The 18,090-nt window shown below is 45.2% G+C and overlaps 3 protein-coding genes across 3 annotated transcripts in view; 1 reads left to right on the top strand and 2 right to left on the bottom strand.

Annotated features, from left to right (window-relative positions):
- Window positions 1-1,404, top strand: part of LOC109481292 (deleted in malignant brain tumors 1 protein-like) — a 10,172-nt gene extending 8,768 nt beyond the window's left edge. Inside the window, exons 9-10 of the mRNA XM_019783827.1 lie at window positions 14-170; window positions 1,254-1,404. Of these exons, the coding sequence (XP_019639386.1) occupies window positions 14-170; window positions 1,254-1,404 (308 nt within the window). The remainder of the gene's footprint in view (window positions 1-13; window positions 171-1,253) is intronic.
- A 3,370-nt stretch (window positions 1,405-4,774) lies between these two features.
- LOC109481348 (kelch-like protein 21) lies at window positions 4,775-11,403 on the bottom strand. Its single transcript, XM_019783888.1, has 7 exons — window positions 10,752-11,403; window positions 9,679-10,204; window positions 9,024-9,158; window positions 8,382-8,711; window positions 7,854-7,991; window positions 5,705-5,809; window positions 4,775-5,114 (listed from the first exon to the last, which is right to left on the bottom strand). Exons 1-7 carry the CDS (start codon window positions 11,309-11,311, stop codon window positions 4,854-4,856), a joined length of 2,055 nt encoding a protein of 684 aa, XP_019639447.1. The 5' UTR covers window positions 11,312-11,403; the 3' UTR covers window positions 4,775-4,853.
- A 714-nt stretch (window positions 11,404-12,117) lies between these two features.
- LOC109481400 (actin, muscle-like) lies at window positions 12,118-17,670 on the bottom strand. The gene is made up of 7 exons (XM_019783958.1): window positions 17,579-17,670; window positions 16,749-16,980; window positions 16,037-16,190; window positions 15,402-15,510; window positions 14,497-14,658; window positions 13,662-13,853; window positions 12,118-13,197 (listed from the first exon to the last, which is right to left on the bottom strand). The coding sequence occupies exons 2-7, from the start codon at window positions 16,943-16,945 to the stop codon at window positions 12,872-12,874; spliced, it is 1,140 nt and encodes a 379-aa protein (XP_019639517.1). The 5' UTR covers window positions 16,946-16,980; window positions 17,579-17,670; the 3' UTR covers window positions 12,118-12,871.
- Window positions 17,671-18,090: the final 420 nt, after the last annotated feature.

The raw sequence follows: 18,090 nt of genomic DNA, 5'->3' as shown, positions 1-18,090 counted from the left end.
GTCTGCGTTTCAGGCATCCGGTTGGTGGGCGGGAGTAACTCGCGACAGGGCCGGGTGGAGGTGTACTACGGCGGACGCTGGGGGACAGTCTGCGACGACGACTGGGACATTCACGACGCTCACGTCGCGTGCCGCCAGGCCGGGTTCGGCAGAGCTTATCAGGCCCGATCGTACGCACACTTTTCTTTCTATTTGTTAATTTGTTTATTTATGTGCACTTATAAAAAAAGTTACATAATCAAATAATGACAGTAAGAGACTAGAAAGGTAACATTTGCAAGCAAATGCGTTATGTTTACCTTCGGATATGATCTGCTCTGTTAATTCTTACTCAAACACATTCACATATATGGTGACAGGAGTCTAAATCCCTCCTACTATAAATTTGCAACATGATGTAACCCAACACTAGTTACCATGGTGACAGACAGTCTGGTTCAGTCAGGTCAGAGGTCACTGTTTGGAGAAGAAGAAGAGGAAGAGGAAACGTAGCAAAAACAATATGTTTCCCTCCGGTAAACATAAATATGCGGGGTAGGCCAGAAACTTAGGTGGTTTTTTAAAGGGCCTGCCACAAAGGTAACTAAGATGCATGACAAAACGTATTTGAATTAAACATCAAAATTAAACAATGAAATAATTGATTGATTAAACAGAATCAAGACACAGAAATAATAACTGAGGTGTGTAAACTATTTTTGTCAAATTAAACAAAAGTCTTATACATGTAATTCAGGTCGCTGTTGCGGAAATAAACTGATTAGATAATTAACATAAAAATTAACGATTAAAACAAATGATTGAAAAAAAAAGGAAAACAAACATGTAGGAGTTAAAAAAAACCGTTAGTATCAATAACGTAAGTTTGGGTAATTGTCAAAATGTTACAGTTTGTAGCTGGGTGTAAATCGAGTGATCCTCTAAGTAGAATGTTACATAAGAATTGTTCAAGCATGTTATGTACATCAACGATATAGAACCTACCAAGTTCTGTAGATTGCTGACTAGGGTGACTCTTTGCTGATTATATACTGGGCAGTACTAGTGTAACAGAAAATGTATGGCGCTCTCACAACGAGACCAGGTTTCATTTGACGCCGCTTACGCCAGAACAGGGGTGGCGGGGGCACACACACGCATTAGGAATGATCCTCTAAGTAAAGTGTTACATAATGTTGTGTACATCAAAGATAGAACCTACCAAGTTCTATAGATTGCTGACTAGGGTGACTCTTTGCTGATTATGTTTGCAGATACGCCGCCTTTGGACAGGGGTCCGGCCAGATCTGGATGGATAACGTGGCCTGTAGCGGGTCCGAGTCAAGTCTCGGTAGCTGCAGGCACAACGGATGGGGCTCCCACAACTGCGGGCACAGCGAGGACGCTGGTGTGATCTGCTATTAACGTGGTAAGTACACTTATATCATACCCGGTGTCAAGCCAAATACATGATCCTGCCAAATACATGACTCCGACACTACATGGGGGTTTTCAATATACCTGAGACAAGGGGTGGGAGGGGTTAAGTTAGCCTAAACCCCAATCGTAAGTCTAACCCTAACCCCAACCCCAACCCCATCCCTAACCCTAACCCTACGAACCCTAACCCTAACCCTAACCCTAACCCTAACCCTAACCCTAACCCTAGCCCTAGCCCTAGCCCTAGCCCTAACCCTAACCCTAACCCTAACCCTAACCCTAGCCCTAACCCTAACCCTAGCCCTGAACAACTGACCTCTCACGTATGTGGCAGCTCAAGGATTTGGCTCAACACCGGGCCGCGATAACGATCGATAATGGGTATCCGGACCGGGCCGTACTTTACGGTATACGGCCCGGGCTCCATGGCTTCCATAGAACGATTCGAACGCGTTTCGCCCTAACCGCGTGTGCCCCTTTCGAAAATTCGAATACAGAATCCGGACGTTGGAATTGATGTTGTTGCATTTTAGGGTTCAGTGGCACCAACATTTGGCTCATCTTGCATTGAAAGGCGCGTTTTCTTGGGTGGGTTTGACTATGACATAAATGAAATACAACACGGTGTATTCCGCATCGCCCTCGGTCCCGGCCCTCCCGCGAGTCGGATCGCCCTCCGGCGGCCGTCGGGCGATCCGACGCGCGGTCGGGCCGATACCCCGGGCGATACGGAATATCCCGTGTTGTATTCTGTATATATATTGAACACGGAAATGAATTCTTCTCCGTGGGGTCGTGTGTTTGTATTCGTGTGGCGCAGAGGTAGAGTGCTCGACTCGGAACCAAGAGGTCCCGTGTTCGAGTCCTGGCATGCCACCGATCATGAGCCCTTGGGAAAGGCACTTTACACGACTTTCCTCACTTAACTCAAGTGAAAATGAGTATTGTCCTGCGTCGCCATGTTTGGTCATGAAATGTTGGAATATAAAAAAATATATATTCTCCGTGAAGAATAGTGAGATATACACAAGGAAGTTGCTTAGTGCCGATTCATAAATTCAGCAAAAAGCCAGCATGTGCCGGCTCGTCGTATACCTCGCTATACCTCGCTATACTGCTATGTACCGAAAATTCACAGTAACAGCTTTGCATTCCTGTGGTTTGGTAGCATTGAAAATTTTGGGCTGGAATTTTTTTAGTAACACTTTAACATACGCCAAAAATAGTTACTCTAACAACTGGACATGATTTTGGAAACGGTCAGGCGTTTCAAGTAGCATCCACTACCTTTCGTCAGTGACACTGGAGAGTTGACACTGACGAAAGGTAGTGGATGCTACGTCTGATGAAACGTCTGACCGTTTTCCAAAATCATATCCAGCTGCTTGATTAACTGTATTTTGGCGTATCTTATTGCCTGGATGTCTAACGTTCACCGACGTTACACAGTAACACTTTTTTCTGTTATTCTCTCCAGCCGGAAGACTGAAACTCCTGCTGGCTGATCTTCACCGACACCAAGAGGACCTTGCAACAAGTTATCCCTCACCCTATCCAGAACCGCGTCTATCTATTTCTATGCCTGACTGGGTTAGGGGTATGGTCAGGCAAAGTTCTGAATAGTCTCTATTGTATCCAGAACCGTGCCTATATAGTTCTACGCCTGAATGAGTTAGGGTTAGGATCAGGTACGGTTCTGAATAGTCTCTATTGTATCCAGGTCCGTGTCTATCTTAAAAGTTCTACGCCTGAATTGGTTAGGGTTAGGATCAGGCACAGTTCTGAATACTTTAAGTAGTCTCTATTGTATCCAGAACCGTGCCTATCTTAAGTTCTACGCCTGAATGGGTCAGGGTTAGGATCAGTCATGGATCTGGATAGTCTCTTGGTAGTAGCAGGAGTTTCTTTTCATGTTTACATTGTACAAGGTTATGTTTTTTGCTGTTTTGTGTGTTTGGAAGCCTTGTGCTTAATTGATACATTTTTTTCCGATTTACGAAACAGGTACACAGCCTGAGTTTGTGAATGACATTGTTTTGAATTAATTATGTGTTTCCATTGAAGTTGCACGATTGTGTTGTCTTTCTCTGATATATTGACACAAAGCCATCTCAATAATGACAAGTTTTTCCGACGAACAGTGAATAAGAGAAAAACGCTGTTTTACATTATTTGAATTTTTTTTCATTTCAATATCTAAAAAGCTCGTACTTGCCATCTGATGAGCATGAATGTAGTGATATATGTGAAATATTTGCTGTTTCTTTTGAGTTAATTATCTATCTTTGTTCAAGTCCACATGTATTATCAAGTCATGATAACTTTACATCATAGACAGCACGAGGCCTAACCCAACATCGTCAACCTATAGCAGCTACCAGCTTGTCTTTACCATGGGCTAATTGACTTCCGCAGAATTTCGGTCAAGTCTCTCCATTTATGGTGATAATACATCTTTACAGGTTACCAAATAGTTAACAATAGCCAGTTTGTATACTGTCAATACATACAATATACAGCATAACTAAGTAATTCATGTACCACTGTATTACCAGCAATTATGGACCTCTCAACAGACAAATTTTGTGACGTGTTGTTTTCGACGACTACACCAAAACGATATGCACTGTTATTTGATGTTATGAAAGTTGCACGATTTCTGACGATTGTGGTGTATATTACTCTGGCGTGAATTCCTCTGAATAAACTTTAATATAGTTGCTCTTTCAAACCGTGTATCAGCCTCATTCTGTATACTATCAAATAGAGCAAAGGCCATGTAGTGAGGCTTGCTACAAGTTAATACATGGTATTTACGTAAAAGAAAGTCGCCTACCTGAGACTTAGTCCATAAAACACTCACGTTTGCAGGGTGCTTCGTCCTGAAAGTGTCCATTTAGTCCAAAGCATCGTGAAGGTCAACCAAGAATGAATATTGTCAAGTGACCTTTGACCTCTAGACAGCTGATGACCGCATGCAAACGAATATCTTCTTCAATGAACAGGACACACTAAGCATGGCTGAACGTTGGTTTCTTCAACCAAATTTTTCGGTTTCTTCGACAAAATAAAACCCTTACCCAGTTCAAAGAAAAAGCAGCATTTCCAAAAGAAGAGTTTTTGGTTTTACATTTGGTTTTGCCAGGGAATTTCTGTGGTAGGCTCATTGACTTTTTATTTACCCCCTTTTTACCCCCACTACCTTACTCGCTTAGCCTGGTTACCAGACCTAGTATATATAGCTCCCGAGTCCTACATCCTCTCCGCAAATAGAGAGAGGATGTAGGACTTGAGAGCTATAATACGTCTGGTAACCAGGCTATTTCTCGCTGTCTACTAGTATGTCTAGCGGCAGCCCGTCCATCCAGCCCCAGTCCCCGGCGGGCGCCGGACGGGTCCCGGACGGGCTCCGGGACAGCCTTTCTCCGCGATCTTTACTCGCTGTCTATGTCCAGCGGCAGGCCGAACTCCATGCTACTCTGCAGGCCGTACTGACTCCACTGGGCGGCCAGGAGCTCGTCCATCCAGCCCCAGTCCCCGGCGGGCGCCGGCCGGGCCCCGGACGGGCTCCGGGACAGCCTCTCCGCGATCCAGTCGCAGCTGCTGACGTGCACACAGACGTGCCCCCGCCGGATCCCGGAAGTCTGTGCGCCCATAATAGTCCAGGTCTGCTCATCAGGGTCGTAACACTCGATCTGAGGGGGGAACAGCACGCCAAAATTACACAAGAAATCAAGCATATCAATATATAGCAAGGTTATCTGTGTTGGTACAAGTCATTATGAAATAAATAAAATAAAGACTAAACTTTATCTCCATCACTCTCTCTGGCGTCCCGTTCCAAGAGTAGACGGGTCCATTCCGTACACAAGTTGAAGAAGTCAGCCGAAAATCCCAATTCATTCTAGTGTTGGAGATAAAGTTTAGTCTTTATGTCACTGATCTAATGTCAATTCATACTTTTTGGACAAATGCCTACGACTACAGATTCCATTAGTCACTGATGATGAAAAGTAGTGGATGCTACGTAAGACGTCTGACAGTTTTCAAAATCTATCCAGTTGCTTGAGTAACTGTTTTATTGTGTATTTCATGACCTGGATGTCTTTTATCTGTACGCCAAAATTGTTTCATTAAGGACAATGCAGTTCACCTAGATAACGCTAGGGGGGTCTATTGGTTACATACAAATGACAATGCAGTTAACCTAGATATCGCTAGGAGGATCTATTGGGTACATCCAATGTTCAGGACCATGCAGGGGAAAAGAAGAAAACAGACGAACGTGTGGGTTGTGGTAGAAGTGGAACTCGCGGCCTCCCGTCAGCCAGATCCTGCCGCCTAGCGTGGTCCAGCCGCACTGCAGGTGGCTCTGCTTCGGGTTGTGGACCTGAGTTGATTTCATTTATTGAGATTGTAACATACAATGTAACGTAATAGTGCAATACACGAGGAATACACATAGAAACAAAGAAAGGACATGACAATACTCCTTTTCACTTGAATCAAGTGAGGAAAGTCGTGTAAAGCGCCTTCTCAATAGAGTTAAGACCATTGTCCCCCTCCCTGAGCCTCCCTGCCTCATTAACTGACAGCACAACTTTCAAGTGTAATGTACACTTCTTGGGTGGTTATTTTCTGACATTTCCGACAACTACTAAAGCACAAGGTCAAAGGCAAACTCTCTGCCTACATAAATTTTGTGAATAACTTGCTAATATTATAATATTGATATAATAAGCACATCTAAATCTATAAACTTCAAGTGCCCGGCGGGACCCCTAGACAAACTTTTTTTCCAGCAAATTTGGTATGTATGTCTTTGTCAGTAAAAACCCTATAGCATCCCATCGATCCCAGGTGTATCATTGTTATTACAACAGAGATATTATCTAATATGTTCAGATTTTTGGCAAAAATCACATGCTTGCAATATTCATACAGGGTCAGCAAAGTCTTGGAAATGCTGTGCACTCTGGGCCCGACACAGTGTTGCAGAACAACTTGTCTACTTTCTATACATGTGTTCAGTAACTCAAAGGAATGTTTTGTGTGGATGCGCTTTTAGGGCAAAAATAAGATCACAAAAATTGAACTTCTGGCTTCTTATGAACTGAAATCTGATCACTTTGTTGGGATAAGTGGACAATACAGCCAATTAACTTGTTGACATAGCATGTTCCTTGTTGGGAACCAGACTACCCGAGGAGAACAATAGGCAGTTCACGGCTTGTCCACACCTTTACCTGCTAGTGCCAGACGGTCAGCTTGGCTTGGTTTATCAGCAATAAACAACCATTGTTTCAGGGTTCCAAGTACTAGTACATTGTAAGACTAGAAAAAGACTACTTTATCAAAAATCCATTTCTTGATCCAACATACTCTACATAAGGAACAAGTCGATAACATCAAAAGTATAACTATAATGTGGTTGGAGCAAGCTTTTTAACAAGTTGATTACACTGGCGCACTCACTATCAAGTTTATCGTCTGTTGTTCCCCGACGCAAAAGGGTTCTATAGAGCTGCTATAACTTACCAAAATTCGAAAGAAAGTGTGTGAAAGGTTTTACCTATGTCAAACCACTTAGTCTAAACACTAGTATAAGAGTACTCTCCTAAGTCAAGTGTAATAAACATTGCTCATCAAAACAAACATAACGGCATCAAATAAAAAAAAACATGGAGGGTTATCAGACTTTTGATTATCAACGGTACCCCTGGTGTTTATGATAAATATACTCAGGTTCTCCTTTACTTAAGTCTCAGTGTTATATGGTTTTATGCCTTGTCAGGCTATTTGCAATGAAAATGTCACATTTGACAGAACAATCGACCAGTGTGTAATGTTGAGATCTGGGAATCACACAAATTAGAAACACTAGACATATGGAATCCTTTGTCAATTATAATACACATCCAGCACTGTTTCCAGACAGCCAAACATTTCACACTCCACAGAGGCCAGGTATCACTTCACCTGGTCCACCGGCACCCCTCTTGCAATGTTTTCACACTGGGCAGGGTCAGGGCAATTATCAAACAATAGGAGAAATCGGGAAAATTCAGGGTCAAAGGTTGTATCTATGTGTTGCTAAGGCGCCTGACGCCCAAATTGCTGGGGGGTCGTGAAATGGTCTTAACTCTACTGAGTTTCCCAAAGGGCACAAGATCGGTGGCTTGGCAGGACTAGAATCGGGACCTCTTGGTTCCGAGACGAGCACCCTACCGTTACGAAACACGTACCTGTACCCAGGAGTGGTAGTGCATGTCCAGAGCGTACAGACGTACCTGTACCCATGATCCAGAGCGTACATCTTGTAGGCCCGTGAGATCGGCATGAGGTAGATCAGACTTTCCAGCCGCCTCCCGAAGCCTGGGAGAGGCTAGCCCCTACCACAGGCCCGCAAAAGGAGTCTGGTGGAGACTACGTACCTGTACCCATGATCGGTAGTGCGTGTCCAGAGCGTACATCTTGTAGGCGCGGGAGATCGGCATGAGGTAGATCAGGCTGCCGCAGGACATCGTCTGGAACTGCCGCTTCATGGCGTGATAGTCTGGCACCCAGAACACCTGGAACCGACACAGCTTTCGTGAGTATGATAATAGACTTAGAGTGAATGAAAAGAGGCTCTTTTTACACAACCAAGTCTTTTATTCAGCCGACGTTTCGGTGACCGTCTGTCACCTTCCTCAGGGCAATTCTGACTGGTTCACATTGCACTGCAGCACAGGTGTCACTTCTTCTCGAAACCACTTAGTTCAATGACCTGGAACCAGACGTCTGTCACCATGGTAACTGCAGCTGGTGTTGGCTTACACATGTTGCAATTTTATAGCAGGAGAGATTTAGACTCCTGTCTGACAATAGATATGAATGAGTACGAATTAACAGAGCAAACCATGTGCGAAGGTAAACATGCATTTGCTTACCAAATTTCTAGTTCATAATTTGTTACACACCTCCCAGCTCTCGTCCCCAGGACTGTACGTCTGCACGCGGACGATGCCGTCATCCCCAGAGTACCCGAGCAGGTAGAGTTTCCCGCCACACGTTACCATGGTGATCTTGAACACGCCCACGTGGACGTGAGGCACGGCCTCCCATTGGTTGGCGGACGGGGAGTAAACTTCGTTCGTCGTGACGTCAGCGCCGGCCTTGAGGCGGTCCCCGATGACGTAGATTCGGCGTTCTAGCGTTGCCATGGCGACGGACCCTCTGTGGTGATGACGTGGGCCCGGGAGTCTGGCCCAGACGTTCGATTGCGTCATGTAGCGCCACGCTTCCGTCACCTAACCAACGAGACCGGGAAAGAACATTGATGACAGAAGAGAGTAGAAAGGTAACATTTGCGAAGCAAATGCATCATGTTTGCCTTCGCATATGATCAGCTATGTTAATTCTTACTCAAACACATTCATATATATGGAGTCTAAATCACTTCTGCTACAAAATTGCAACATGATGTAACCCAACATTAGTTACCATGGTAACAGACGTCTGGTTCAGGTCATTGACCTTATTTGTTTGAAGAAGGAGGAGAAGAGTTAGAAGAAGAAACAGCGGCATCGCCAAAAACGTTAGATGTGCAAAGGTTGTGTCACCTGTTCGTCCTCTGACGTCGCCAGGACGTAGACGTCGGCGTCTGACGCGGTGACGTTGTGCGTGAAGTACTTCAGGTGTCCCGGCAGGTGTGTAAGCGACGCCCAACGCATGGTGGCCGGGTCCAGACAGTCCACCTGGACAGGTACGTGTAGTCATGATTATACACAAGATACTTCTACGTTCCATAGTTAAGATGCATGTACTATTATCCAAATGGCATAGCGCCATTACTACTTCTATCGTATCCAGAACCCTCCCTATCTAGTTCTATTTCTGAATGGGTTAGGGTAAATTAAGATCAGACACGGTTCTGGATAGTCTCTAGGTATCAAAGAACGTAGATACCTTGAGCACAATTCTGGATATCCAACCGTGCCTGAGCATAGGTCTGGATCATTGTGATAAAGCACAGTTCTGAATAAAGCATGGTTCTGGAAAAAAGCACGGTTCTGGATAAAAGGCGGCACGATTCTGGTAAAACACGGTTCTAGACAAAGCATGCATATGGTTCAGGAAAAATCACGATGCTGAATAAAGCACGCACGGTTCTGGATAAAGCACGGTTCTGGATAATTAAAGCACGGTTCTGGATAAAGCACGGGTCTGAATAAAGCACGGTTCTGGATAAAGCACGGTTCTGGATACAACCCTCACCTCAGTGATCTTGTCGGTAGCGTTACCGTACACCCCGGGAGTGTTCTGCACCTTCTCACTGCCGCTCAGCCCTCCTACCTGCACGATAACCTCGGTATCACCCTCCTTAGGCTTCAAGTCTTCTATCGCCGTCTTCGCTGCTGCGACGATCTTTGCGCTTTCTTCAGACTCGGTCAAGACGCGTTCTCTCCGTAACACGTTCTCAAGGTACGTTTCTTTGATCAACCTTAGATCCAACTTGGAAAGTAGTACCGGTAGGTCCCCAAGTCTCTCGTCTTTTGAAGATTTCACCCAATTTAGGACGGATTCTAGCAGCGTCTCCTTTGACCAATGGCAGGTCTTACTCGTCAGAATGTCCACCAACTCTCCGCAGGTCAGGAGTTCGAACCGCTCCGTGTTGGAAATGGCGGGAAAGTTGTTCATGACGTAACCTCTGACGTCTTTGGCAAGCTCCGAGCAGTAGTACGACTCCGCCAGGGCCTGGATGTCGAAGCAGTTCTCAGGGTCTAGGTTATGCAGGAAGAACCTGCAACATGTTAAAAGATAATAGTACTAGTTCAGAGATGTCACAACGCATCCACATAGAGTCACCCGGACACTTTGTTTCACTTGACACTGTAAGGATTTTAGACATTGAACAAGACTTTTTCTTGAGAGGGTGAAGGAGGCCCATCATCCTTCATTGAACCGCGACGGGGGCCGACATCGTCTACAAGATACCTTTGACCCAGTGTTGACATTACACTTCAAAGAAGCCACGTGACAAGCCTCACTGGGTCAGTCTACTAAGGAAGACCAGAGTGACTGGTAGACAGCTCTAGGTGAGAGAACTTCTTTGTGTTGGTCCAAAAGTTTCAACTTTAAACAGGTTAAAGATAAGATGCAGACAGAGGTCAGATGAAGCACAATTTATGATTTTATGGTACACTTTACTTATTTGAGATGTCCTATATACTAGTATAGGCTGCAACTGTACTTTTGTATTCCGTTGTATGTGTATACTAGTATTTTGTACATATTTTGTAAATTTTTTACTTTGTTATCAATTAAGATTTTGAAAAAAAAGGAAGAACCTGCAACATGCTTCTGTTACCGCCGGAAGTTGAAACATGGTGGAGCTGTGTAGCAACTCTTCCGCTGTGCCACGTGACACGGTCAGGCAACCGCTGTAAACGTAGCAGACGATTCGCTCGACCGATTCGGCAGAAACCTCCTCCAGGCGAACCCTCTCTTGACAGCTCTCCGCGAAGCCTCCGAGAAGTAAGAGTTTGAAGTACGGACTTCCGGCGGCCAGGACCGCACGGTGACATGGGATAGCTCGCTCACCGACGCACAGCGTGACGTCACAGTGACGTCCCGTCCTCCTGAATTCCCGGAAAATGTCTAAGACTGTAGCGTGATGGTACGAGGTCGTGTCACGGTCAAAATCTTCCTCTGTGTTGTCAGACTTCAGAGAGATTTCAGTGAGTGTTTCCCGAACAAGATCTTGGAAACTGGTGGACTCGCCTGAGTCGAGGATCCCGGAAATGATCCGAGAGGCATGACCTTTGTCCCGGAAGTGCAAGTCTCCGTCGCCATTGAATTTGTACTGCAGACGGTCGGCGTCCCCCTCATCAGCGTCAATCGTTGCCATGGTGATGGTAACTGTCACCAGCTGATTGATATATATATAGCCGTCAGAAACGTTTGACGTTTCGAACCATCACCTTCTATCACAACGTGCAGAGAAGGTTATTGTCAACACAGCATTTTCCTTCCTCGTTGCACGTATACAAATGACACTTCTATAGACTATACGTACTCAGGCAACGTTCAGTGATGCGTAACCTTTAGTGATCACTGATCACTGTCGGGTGGCAGGCTGACGGCTCCAGTGGTCTCGCAGTCCCTTCGAAATTCACCCATAACAAAGTACTGATTCCTGTACTGATGAACAAGCCATTATCCGAGTTCCAAGTCTGTTGGCAAAGAAACAGCCTGGTCCTTGGGTATTATAAGGAGTACAAACTGTCAGGCATAAACACGGTTCTCCCAGACGAACATGCACTGGCCGATAACCCGCGTCACCCGACCTTATGTCATGCACTTCTATCTTTAGCCGCCCTGGAATGACAAGACCGGCAGGCCAAAAGAGGCAACGTCACTTGCAGTACCAACAGTCGCTGCTAGGAGGCAGTATCAGTCCACCAGTGTTACGCGTGGATCAGGATAAGTGAATGTTGTATAGTCTTAAGTTACATATCATATGTTATGGTTTTGTTGGGCACCCATAGAATAGAAATATCATATTATTCCAAGTGTATGTGGCAATAACATTAACAATATTCTTCTTCGCTTCCAGGCTCATAGATTAAAATTTATATATTCTAATTGAAACGTTTGCTATGTTTTACTAATAACAGCCTAGGCTACAGGAACACACATACACACACGCACCAGTTCCGCGGAATATGTCATATTTATTTCCAGATATCAGAGTTACAAATATATAGTTTGGTCCGAGATATCGACATGATTACATGAATTCTTCAGATACACACATGTCATCTAAGCCAGATCCTTGGATACGGTACATAGTAGCACTGTTTTTGAGTCGTCTTGTTATGGAATAAAACTACCCTCGTTGTAGCGTGTCCACAGCCCGAAATATGGCAGCTATTTAAATACAACGCTAGTAAGGATCTTTTCAGCATATTTGTCACATTACAAGGATGTTTGTGGCGACTAAATCTAACATTGCTACACTGACTACTAGTCTTTACTGAAACGATTCGCCTACAAGTCAGTAAAATGTCATTTCCATGAAGATACATCAGAAATAGATTCATTCACAGATAATGTTACACAAGGAACGATGTAATAGCACATATGCGGTTGCGTGGAGACAAAACATGAATCTTCTACATGAGACAGGGTCTGGTGAAGTCGGAGTACGATGAGAGGATAAGGCGCGACACTAAATGAAACGTGATGGGCAAAGATGGACAAACAACCGAAAAGGATAAAGAAAATTGATTGTCAGAACATCTGTGGTGCTTCAATGGTAAAAGAATCAAGACGAAGGGATAGATGAAATGAGAGGGATTGACAGAATGCAAGATTGCAGATTACAATGACAGAACGAAACTAGCCTATAGTTTGGAGGGAATACGATGACAGATAGAAACTATCCTAACAGTTTGTAGGGAATACATTAGAAGCACTTTCTGTGCACAATAGCCGGGCCTGACTCGTCGTACTCCTGTTTTGTGATCCACATGGTCTGAAACGTGGAGAGAGAAGACAGGATGGACCCGCCGATCCACACGGAGTACTTCCTCTCGGGAGGAGCGATGATCTTGATCTTCATGGTGCTGGGTGCCAGGGCCACCATCTCCTTCTGCATGCGGTCCCCGATACCCGGGAACATGGTGGTGCCGCCGGACAGCACGGTGTTGGCGTACAGGTCCTTACGCACGTCGATGTCGCACTTCATAATGGCGTTATAACACGTCTCATGCACGCCGGCAGACTCCATACCTGAGGGGGGGGAGGGGGGCATGGGTTAGAACTTCTCCTAACTTCTTATTTCTGCTTGGCCACATTTCTGGGATTATTAACCGTTGCCCTTGTGTTAACGTCAGTTACAAGTTTCCGGTACACAGATACGAAGGAAAAGCAAGCGCGATTTGGAAGGAAACATAAATAACTGACTTGTGTAAGTGTGAAAGACAAGGCCAATTGGTATTTTAAAAAATGACTATATGTTACCAATTTACGTCTAGGTCTAACTTAGTTTTGGTAGTCCTTCGTCATCGAAGAAGACTGTTAGTGTCCTCGTTCACGGGGGATGTGCCCTCATATGGCATGGCTTCTCAGTACGAAGCTAACTTAGTGGCTACCATAAGAAGGAACATACTAGTATTTGATTTTTTTCCTGTAATGATCAATCTTATCGATTGACTGGTGTATTGATTGATTGATTGATTGATTGATGGACCTACCCAGGAAAGACGGCTGGAAGAGCGCCTCAGCACAGCGGAACCTCTCGTTGCCGATGGTGATGACCTGTCCGTCCGGCAGCTCGTAACTCTTCTCCAGAGACGTGGAGGTGGCGGCAGTCAGCATCTCCTGCTCGAAGTCCAGCGCGACGTAACCTAGCTTCTCCTTAATGTCACGGACTATCTCACGTTCAGCTGGGGGAAAACAATAAAAAAAACTTAGTACAGATATCCTAACACTAACCTCTAACCATGATAACCCTAACCCTAACTGTAACCAGCTTCTCCTTAATGTCACGGACTATCTCACGTTCAGCTGTGGAGAAACAGGGTAAAACTTAGTACATATATCCTAACACTATTCAAACTCTAACCAAGGAGTAACCATAGCCTAACCCTAAAGCTAACCGTAACCCAGCTTCTCCTTAATGTCACAGACTATCTCACGTTTGGCTGTGTGGGGAGAAGATAGAACTCAGTACAGATATATCTTCCCGAAGTTAGAATCAACTGTCTGTGGTGGTTAGGGAAATATGTGCTATCGGAGTAACTGATGGAAGATAGTTCATGGTACACAACTACAAACACAGAATCCAGTCCTGGCGGCGTTACTTTGGCGGGCCACCAGACTCTCTATCTATGTCTGTACCCTCTATGGCCGGCTAACTCCGGATCCCCTTGGCCAGCTACATTTCTTCTTAGGTCGATTTCTACTCTTTATTCAGCCTGCAAAGGAGTCTGGTATAGAGACTATGCGTTCTAGTAGTAGATTTGCGCCTTTTCCGCGTATAGCCATTCTGAGAAGTTTGCCACAAACTTAGGCTGAGGAAATACCCACCTGTTGTGACGAATGAGTACCCGCGGTCGCACATGACCCTCATCAGGTAGTTTGAGAGCTCCCTTCCCGCCAGGTCCAGCCGGAGGATGGCGTGAGGCATGGCGTAACCCTCGTAAATAGGCACGGTGTGGGACACGCCGTCTCCCGAGTCCATCACCAGACCTGGGCAGCAAAACACAACACAGAAACGGTCAGTATAAAGACAAAGACGTCAGCTCTAGGACCAGGTATAACCCTGGCAGATAGGCACGGTGTGGGACACGCCGTCACCAGAGTCCATCACCAGACCTGGGGAAACGAACAGAAACGGTCAGATCATGTCGACAAGACGATATAAAGGATAGTCTGGGTGCTTCTAGGGTCTACAATGGCCAGCTCTATGGGCTTCATGCTAGCCTAGGTGCCAGACTGTATCCAGGGCCCTCACAACCATGCTAGCCTGGACGTCAGACTATTTCCAGTTCCACCACAGTGACAACCAAGCTCCTTGGCTCCAGGGCCAACATGCTATCCTGGGTGCCAGAATGTTTCCAGGGCCTACACAGGCCAGTTCCTCGGCTATAGATAAAACATCCCCCCAAGTGTAGTGATCGCAACTCTCGTGCACGTTTTTGGATTTGAGCTAGTACATGATTATGTCCCAGGTAGGTTTGACTTTCACGTCTGGAAACGGTTACCCAAATCATTAAATGCCAAAAGCAACCATTAGCAGATTTGAATAGCATTTAATGTTATTGATGGAAGACGTTGAAGAAGGACGTTGCTGTACCTGTGGTCCTGCCTAAGGCGTAATCGTCAAAAGCAAACATTACTAAATTTACCTGTCATTTATCGTAATTGGTAAACCCTGAACACTTTTCGTGTAGTGGAAGAAACAGAATAAAGAAATAAAGTCATTTCTGTACCTGTTGTTCTGCCAGAGGCGTACAGGGACAGCACGGCCTGGATACACACGTACATGGCGGGCGTGTTGAACGTCTCAAACATGATCTGCGTCATCTTCTCACGGTTAGCCTGCAGGGGAATACAGGTCAGAAGTCAGGGTCATCGAGGTATTTGCGTATATCAGATACATGTTGGTCAGCGTCCATGAGACAGCTGCCAAGCTGTGACGTGGCCATGAAATCTGTTATTTCAGACCACCCGTTGGTGTTTTGCAATCCAAGTTGGGGTTTTCGTGAATTTCTTGTAATTGCGGAGTGAATTTCTCAACATACCGCTGTAACCTTCGCTACTAGAACATAAAACAATCAAACTCACAAGTCAGCCACCCAAAACAATACTTTCGTATTAAGAAAATATGTAAAGGCGCGTAATGATAGCAAAAACGACGTCAATGATCACAGATTCTTTGTCATATACAGAGAGTATATCAGTCTGTCTTCAAGTTTATTGATGACATTGCTAAGTTGGCTAATTACAATTGGCTAATTGATTGATCGATTCATTGATTGATTGATTGATTGATTGATTGATTGATTGATTGATTGATTGATTGATTGATTGATTGATTGATACCATGTCTTGATTATGTCCGTACCTTAGGGTTAAGCGGCGCCTCTGTGAGCAGAGTCGGGTGTTCCTCGGGAGCGACTCGCAGCTCGTTGTAGAAGGTGTGGTGCCAAATCTTCTCCATGTCGTCCCAGTTCGTCACGATGCCGTGCTCGATCGGGTACTTCAGAGTCAGGATGCCTCTGCAAGGCGGGAAATAACGGTTTCAGTTCAATTCACAAGAGCCAAAAATACGAAATAATGATGCAAGGATGCTAAGAAGTGGCTGCATATGCCTTTAACATGAATGTTTTGTTGTCGAGAATATTTTCAGTTTCGGAAATAGAATATCGCTTAACTCCAGGATCGTCTAATAAAAAAAATTCTACCGAATATGTTTTAATGTTACTCAAAAGTCCACTTTAGCCATTTCGAGAACGAAAAATGTAATATAAAAGACAAAGAATTGAAAAATTTGTCATAAAGGAGGTTTAAATATAAAATGATATTGTTGGTCAAAACACTATTTGTGTATATTGTTGATATGAATCGTTTATGTTCCCGCAAACAGCCCGGCAGGGCCCCGGTTTGGAAATGTAAGTCTATTTGTTTGTGACACTAAAAAGCAAACCTTACAGCAGGGATAAAACTCCCTGAACTGAAAAGACTTTGCACACACAAATTACAAATTACAACGGACGAGACAGGCGCTATATACATCCTTTATACATATACATTTTAAATACATTATTAAGCCATACCTTTTGCTCTGCGCCTCGTCCCCCACATACGCGTCCTTCTGCCCCATGCCGACCATGACTCCCTGGTGCCGAGGCCGGCCGACGATAGACGGGAACACGGACCGCGGGGCGTCGTCACCCGCAAACCCCGCCTTACACATGCCGGAACCGTTGTCGCAGACCAGGGCGGTGGCTTCTTCTTCCTCGTCATCCAACATGGTGAAGGGTTATAGGGTGGCTTGTACGGTATAAACTGTGGAAATACGAATATAAAAGCTGTTAGGGTCGGGGTATGCGGTATAGACTGAAAATGATACGGACAAAACAACGGTTACGGTGGTTTGTATGGTTGCCAACCCTGGCGGTTGGCTGGACGAGACGTAAAAAGGAGTGGTCCAAACTGGACAGACGTCCTACCCGACCGATTTAGCTTCTGATCTACTCTACTATATAAACTGCAAAAATACGGATATAACAACGGTTACAGCGGGTTAAACGGTATATAGCCTGTGGAAATACGTACATAACACTGCGTTACGATGGATTTTACGGTGAAACAGAGGTAAAATGATAGAATATTTAGCTTGGCTGTTTGTCAAGAAAAAAAAAACGGGACAGAAAACGATCAATTGCAAGTGTCAAGCCTGTGTGCCATCCCACTTGGTATACTTGAGCTCCCATACTCGCTACATGTTTCGGGAGATACCCCGGCCCCATAGCAAATCGGATGGCAGTGATCATGACACCAAGTGCTAGTGATACGGTTTCATAAGTATGATATCAATACATGTATCACACCCTGACCCAAAGCCTGGGCTGCACAGGATAAAGAAATAAAAGACAAGACGTACCTGTAACGTTCAGTGAAGACTCGAGTCGTGGTTCTACCGAACTGAGCCTCGGTCGCCTCTTTTTATACTCTCCGGAAAGTTGTTACAGGAGCGAAAATACAAAATTATCGCGCATTTCCCGAAATGAATTTTCGTAGAAAAGCCTGGATGAGTGAGCGAGTGTCTCCCTTATACGGGCACAGCTATGTTCCCGCACGCGCGGATCGAGTGACAATGAAAACACCAGCGGGGTCCGGCGGCCGGCCACCCCGGGGAAAATATGCGGCAAAACGCGCGCGATATGCGGGAAACATTCGGCGGAACAGATTGCCGAAGATTCCGTCGGAATTGGCCGCTTATTGTTGTAGGAATGCCGGGGGTGCTTTTCTGTGTCGGGAATATCCAAGGCGCGGGGCGCGGCACGAAAATAGCCATCACTAGATGAGACAACTGCGTCGAACAATAGCAAAAGAGTTGCGACATGCAGGGTGATATTATTAGGTCTTCGGCCTTCACATAGCTGATGTTGGGCT

This window comes from Branchiostoma belcheri, unplaced genomic scaffold (genome assembly GCF_001625305.1).
Source record: "Branchiostoma belcheri isolate BF01 breed outbred unplaced genomic scaffold, Haploidv18h27 scaffold55, whole genome shotgun sequence".
Taxonomy (NCBI): Eukaryota; Metazoa; Chordata; class Leptocardii; order Amphioxiformes; family Branchiostomatidae; genus Branchiostoma; species Branchiostoma belcheri.
This window is presented reverse-complemented; position numbering and strand designations above follow the sequence as displayed.

Bases quoted from the DNA above. Each gene is read 5' to 3' on its own strand.
- LOC109481348 (XM_019783888.1), bottom strand. From the start codon at position 11,311: ATGGCAACGATTGACGCTGATGAGGGGGACGCCGACCGTCTGCAGTAC. The intron at 9,159-9,678 runs GTGAGGGTTGTA...GTACCTGTCCAG, and splicing joins CTACCGACAAGATCACTGAG to GTGGACTGTCTGGACCCGGC. The intron at 5,115-5,704 runs GTTCGTCTGTTT...TTCCCCCCTCAG, and splicing joins ACTTCTACCACAACCCACAC to ATCGAGTGTTACGACCCTGA.
- LOC109481400 (XM_019783958.1), bottom strand. From the start codon at position 16,945: ATGTTGGATGACGAGGAAGAAGAAGCCACCGCCCTGGTCTGCGACAAC. The intron at 16,191-16,748 runs GTATGGCTTAAT...CCCGCCTTGCAG, and splicing joins GACGAGGCGCAGAGCAAAAG to AGGCATCCTGACTCTGAAGT. The intron at 13,854-14,496 runs GTGGGTATTTCC...GTTTTCCCCCAG, and splicing joins GTACTCATTCGTCACAACAG to CTGAACGTGAGATAGTCCGT.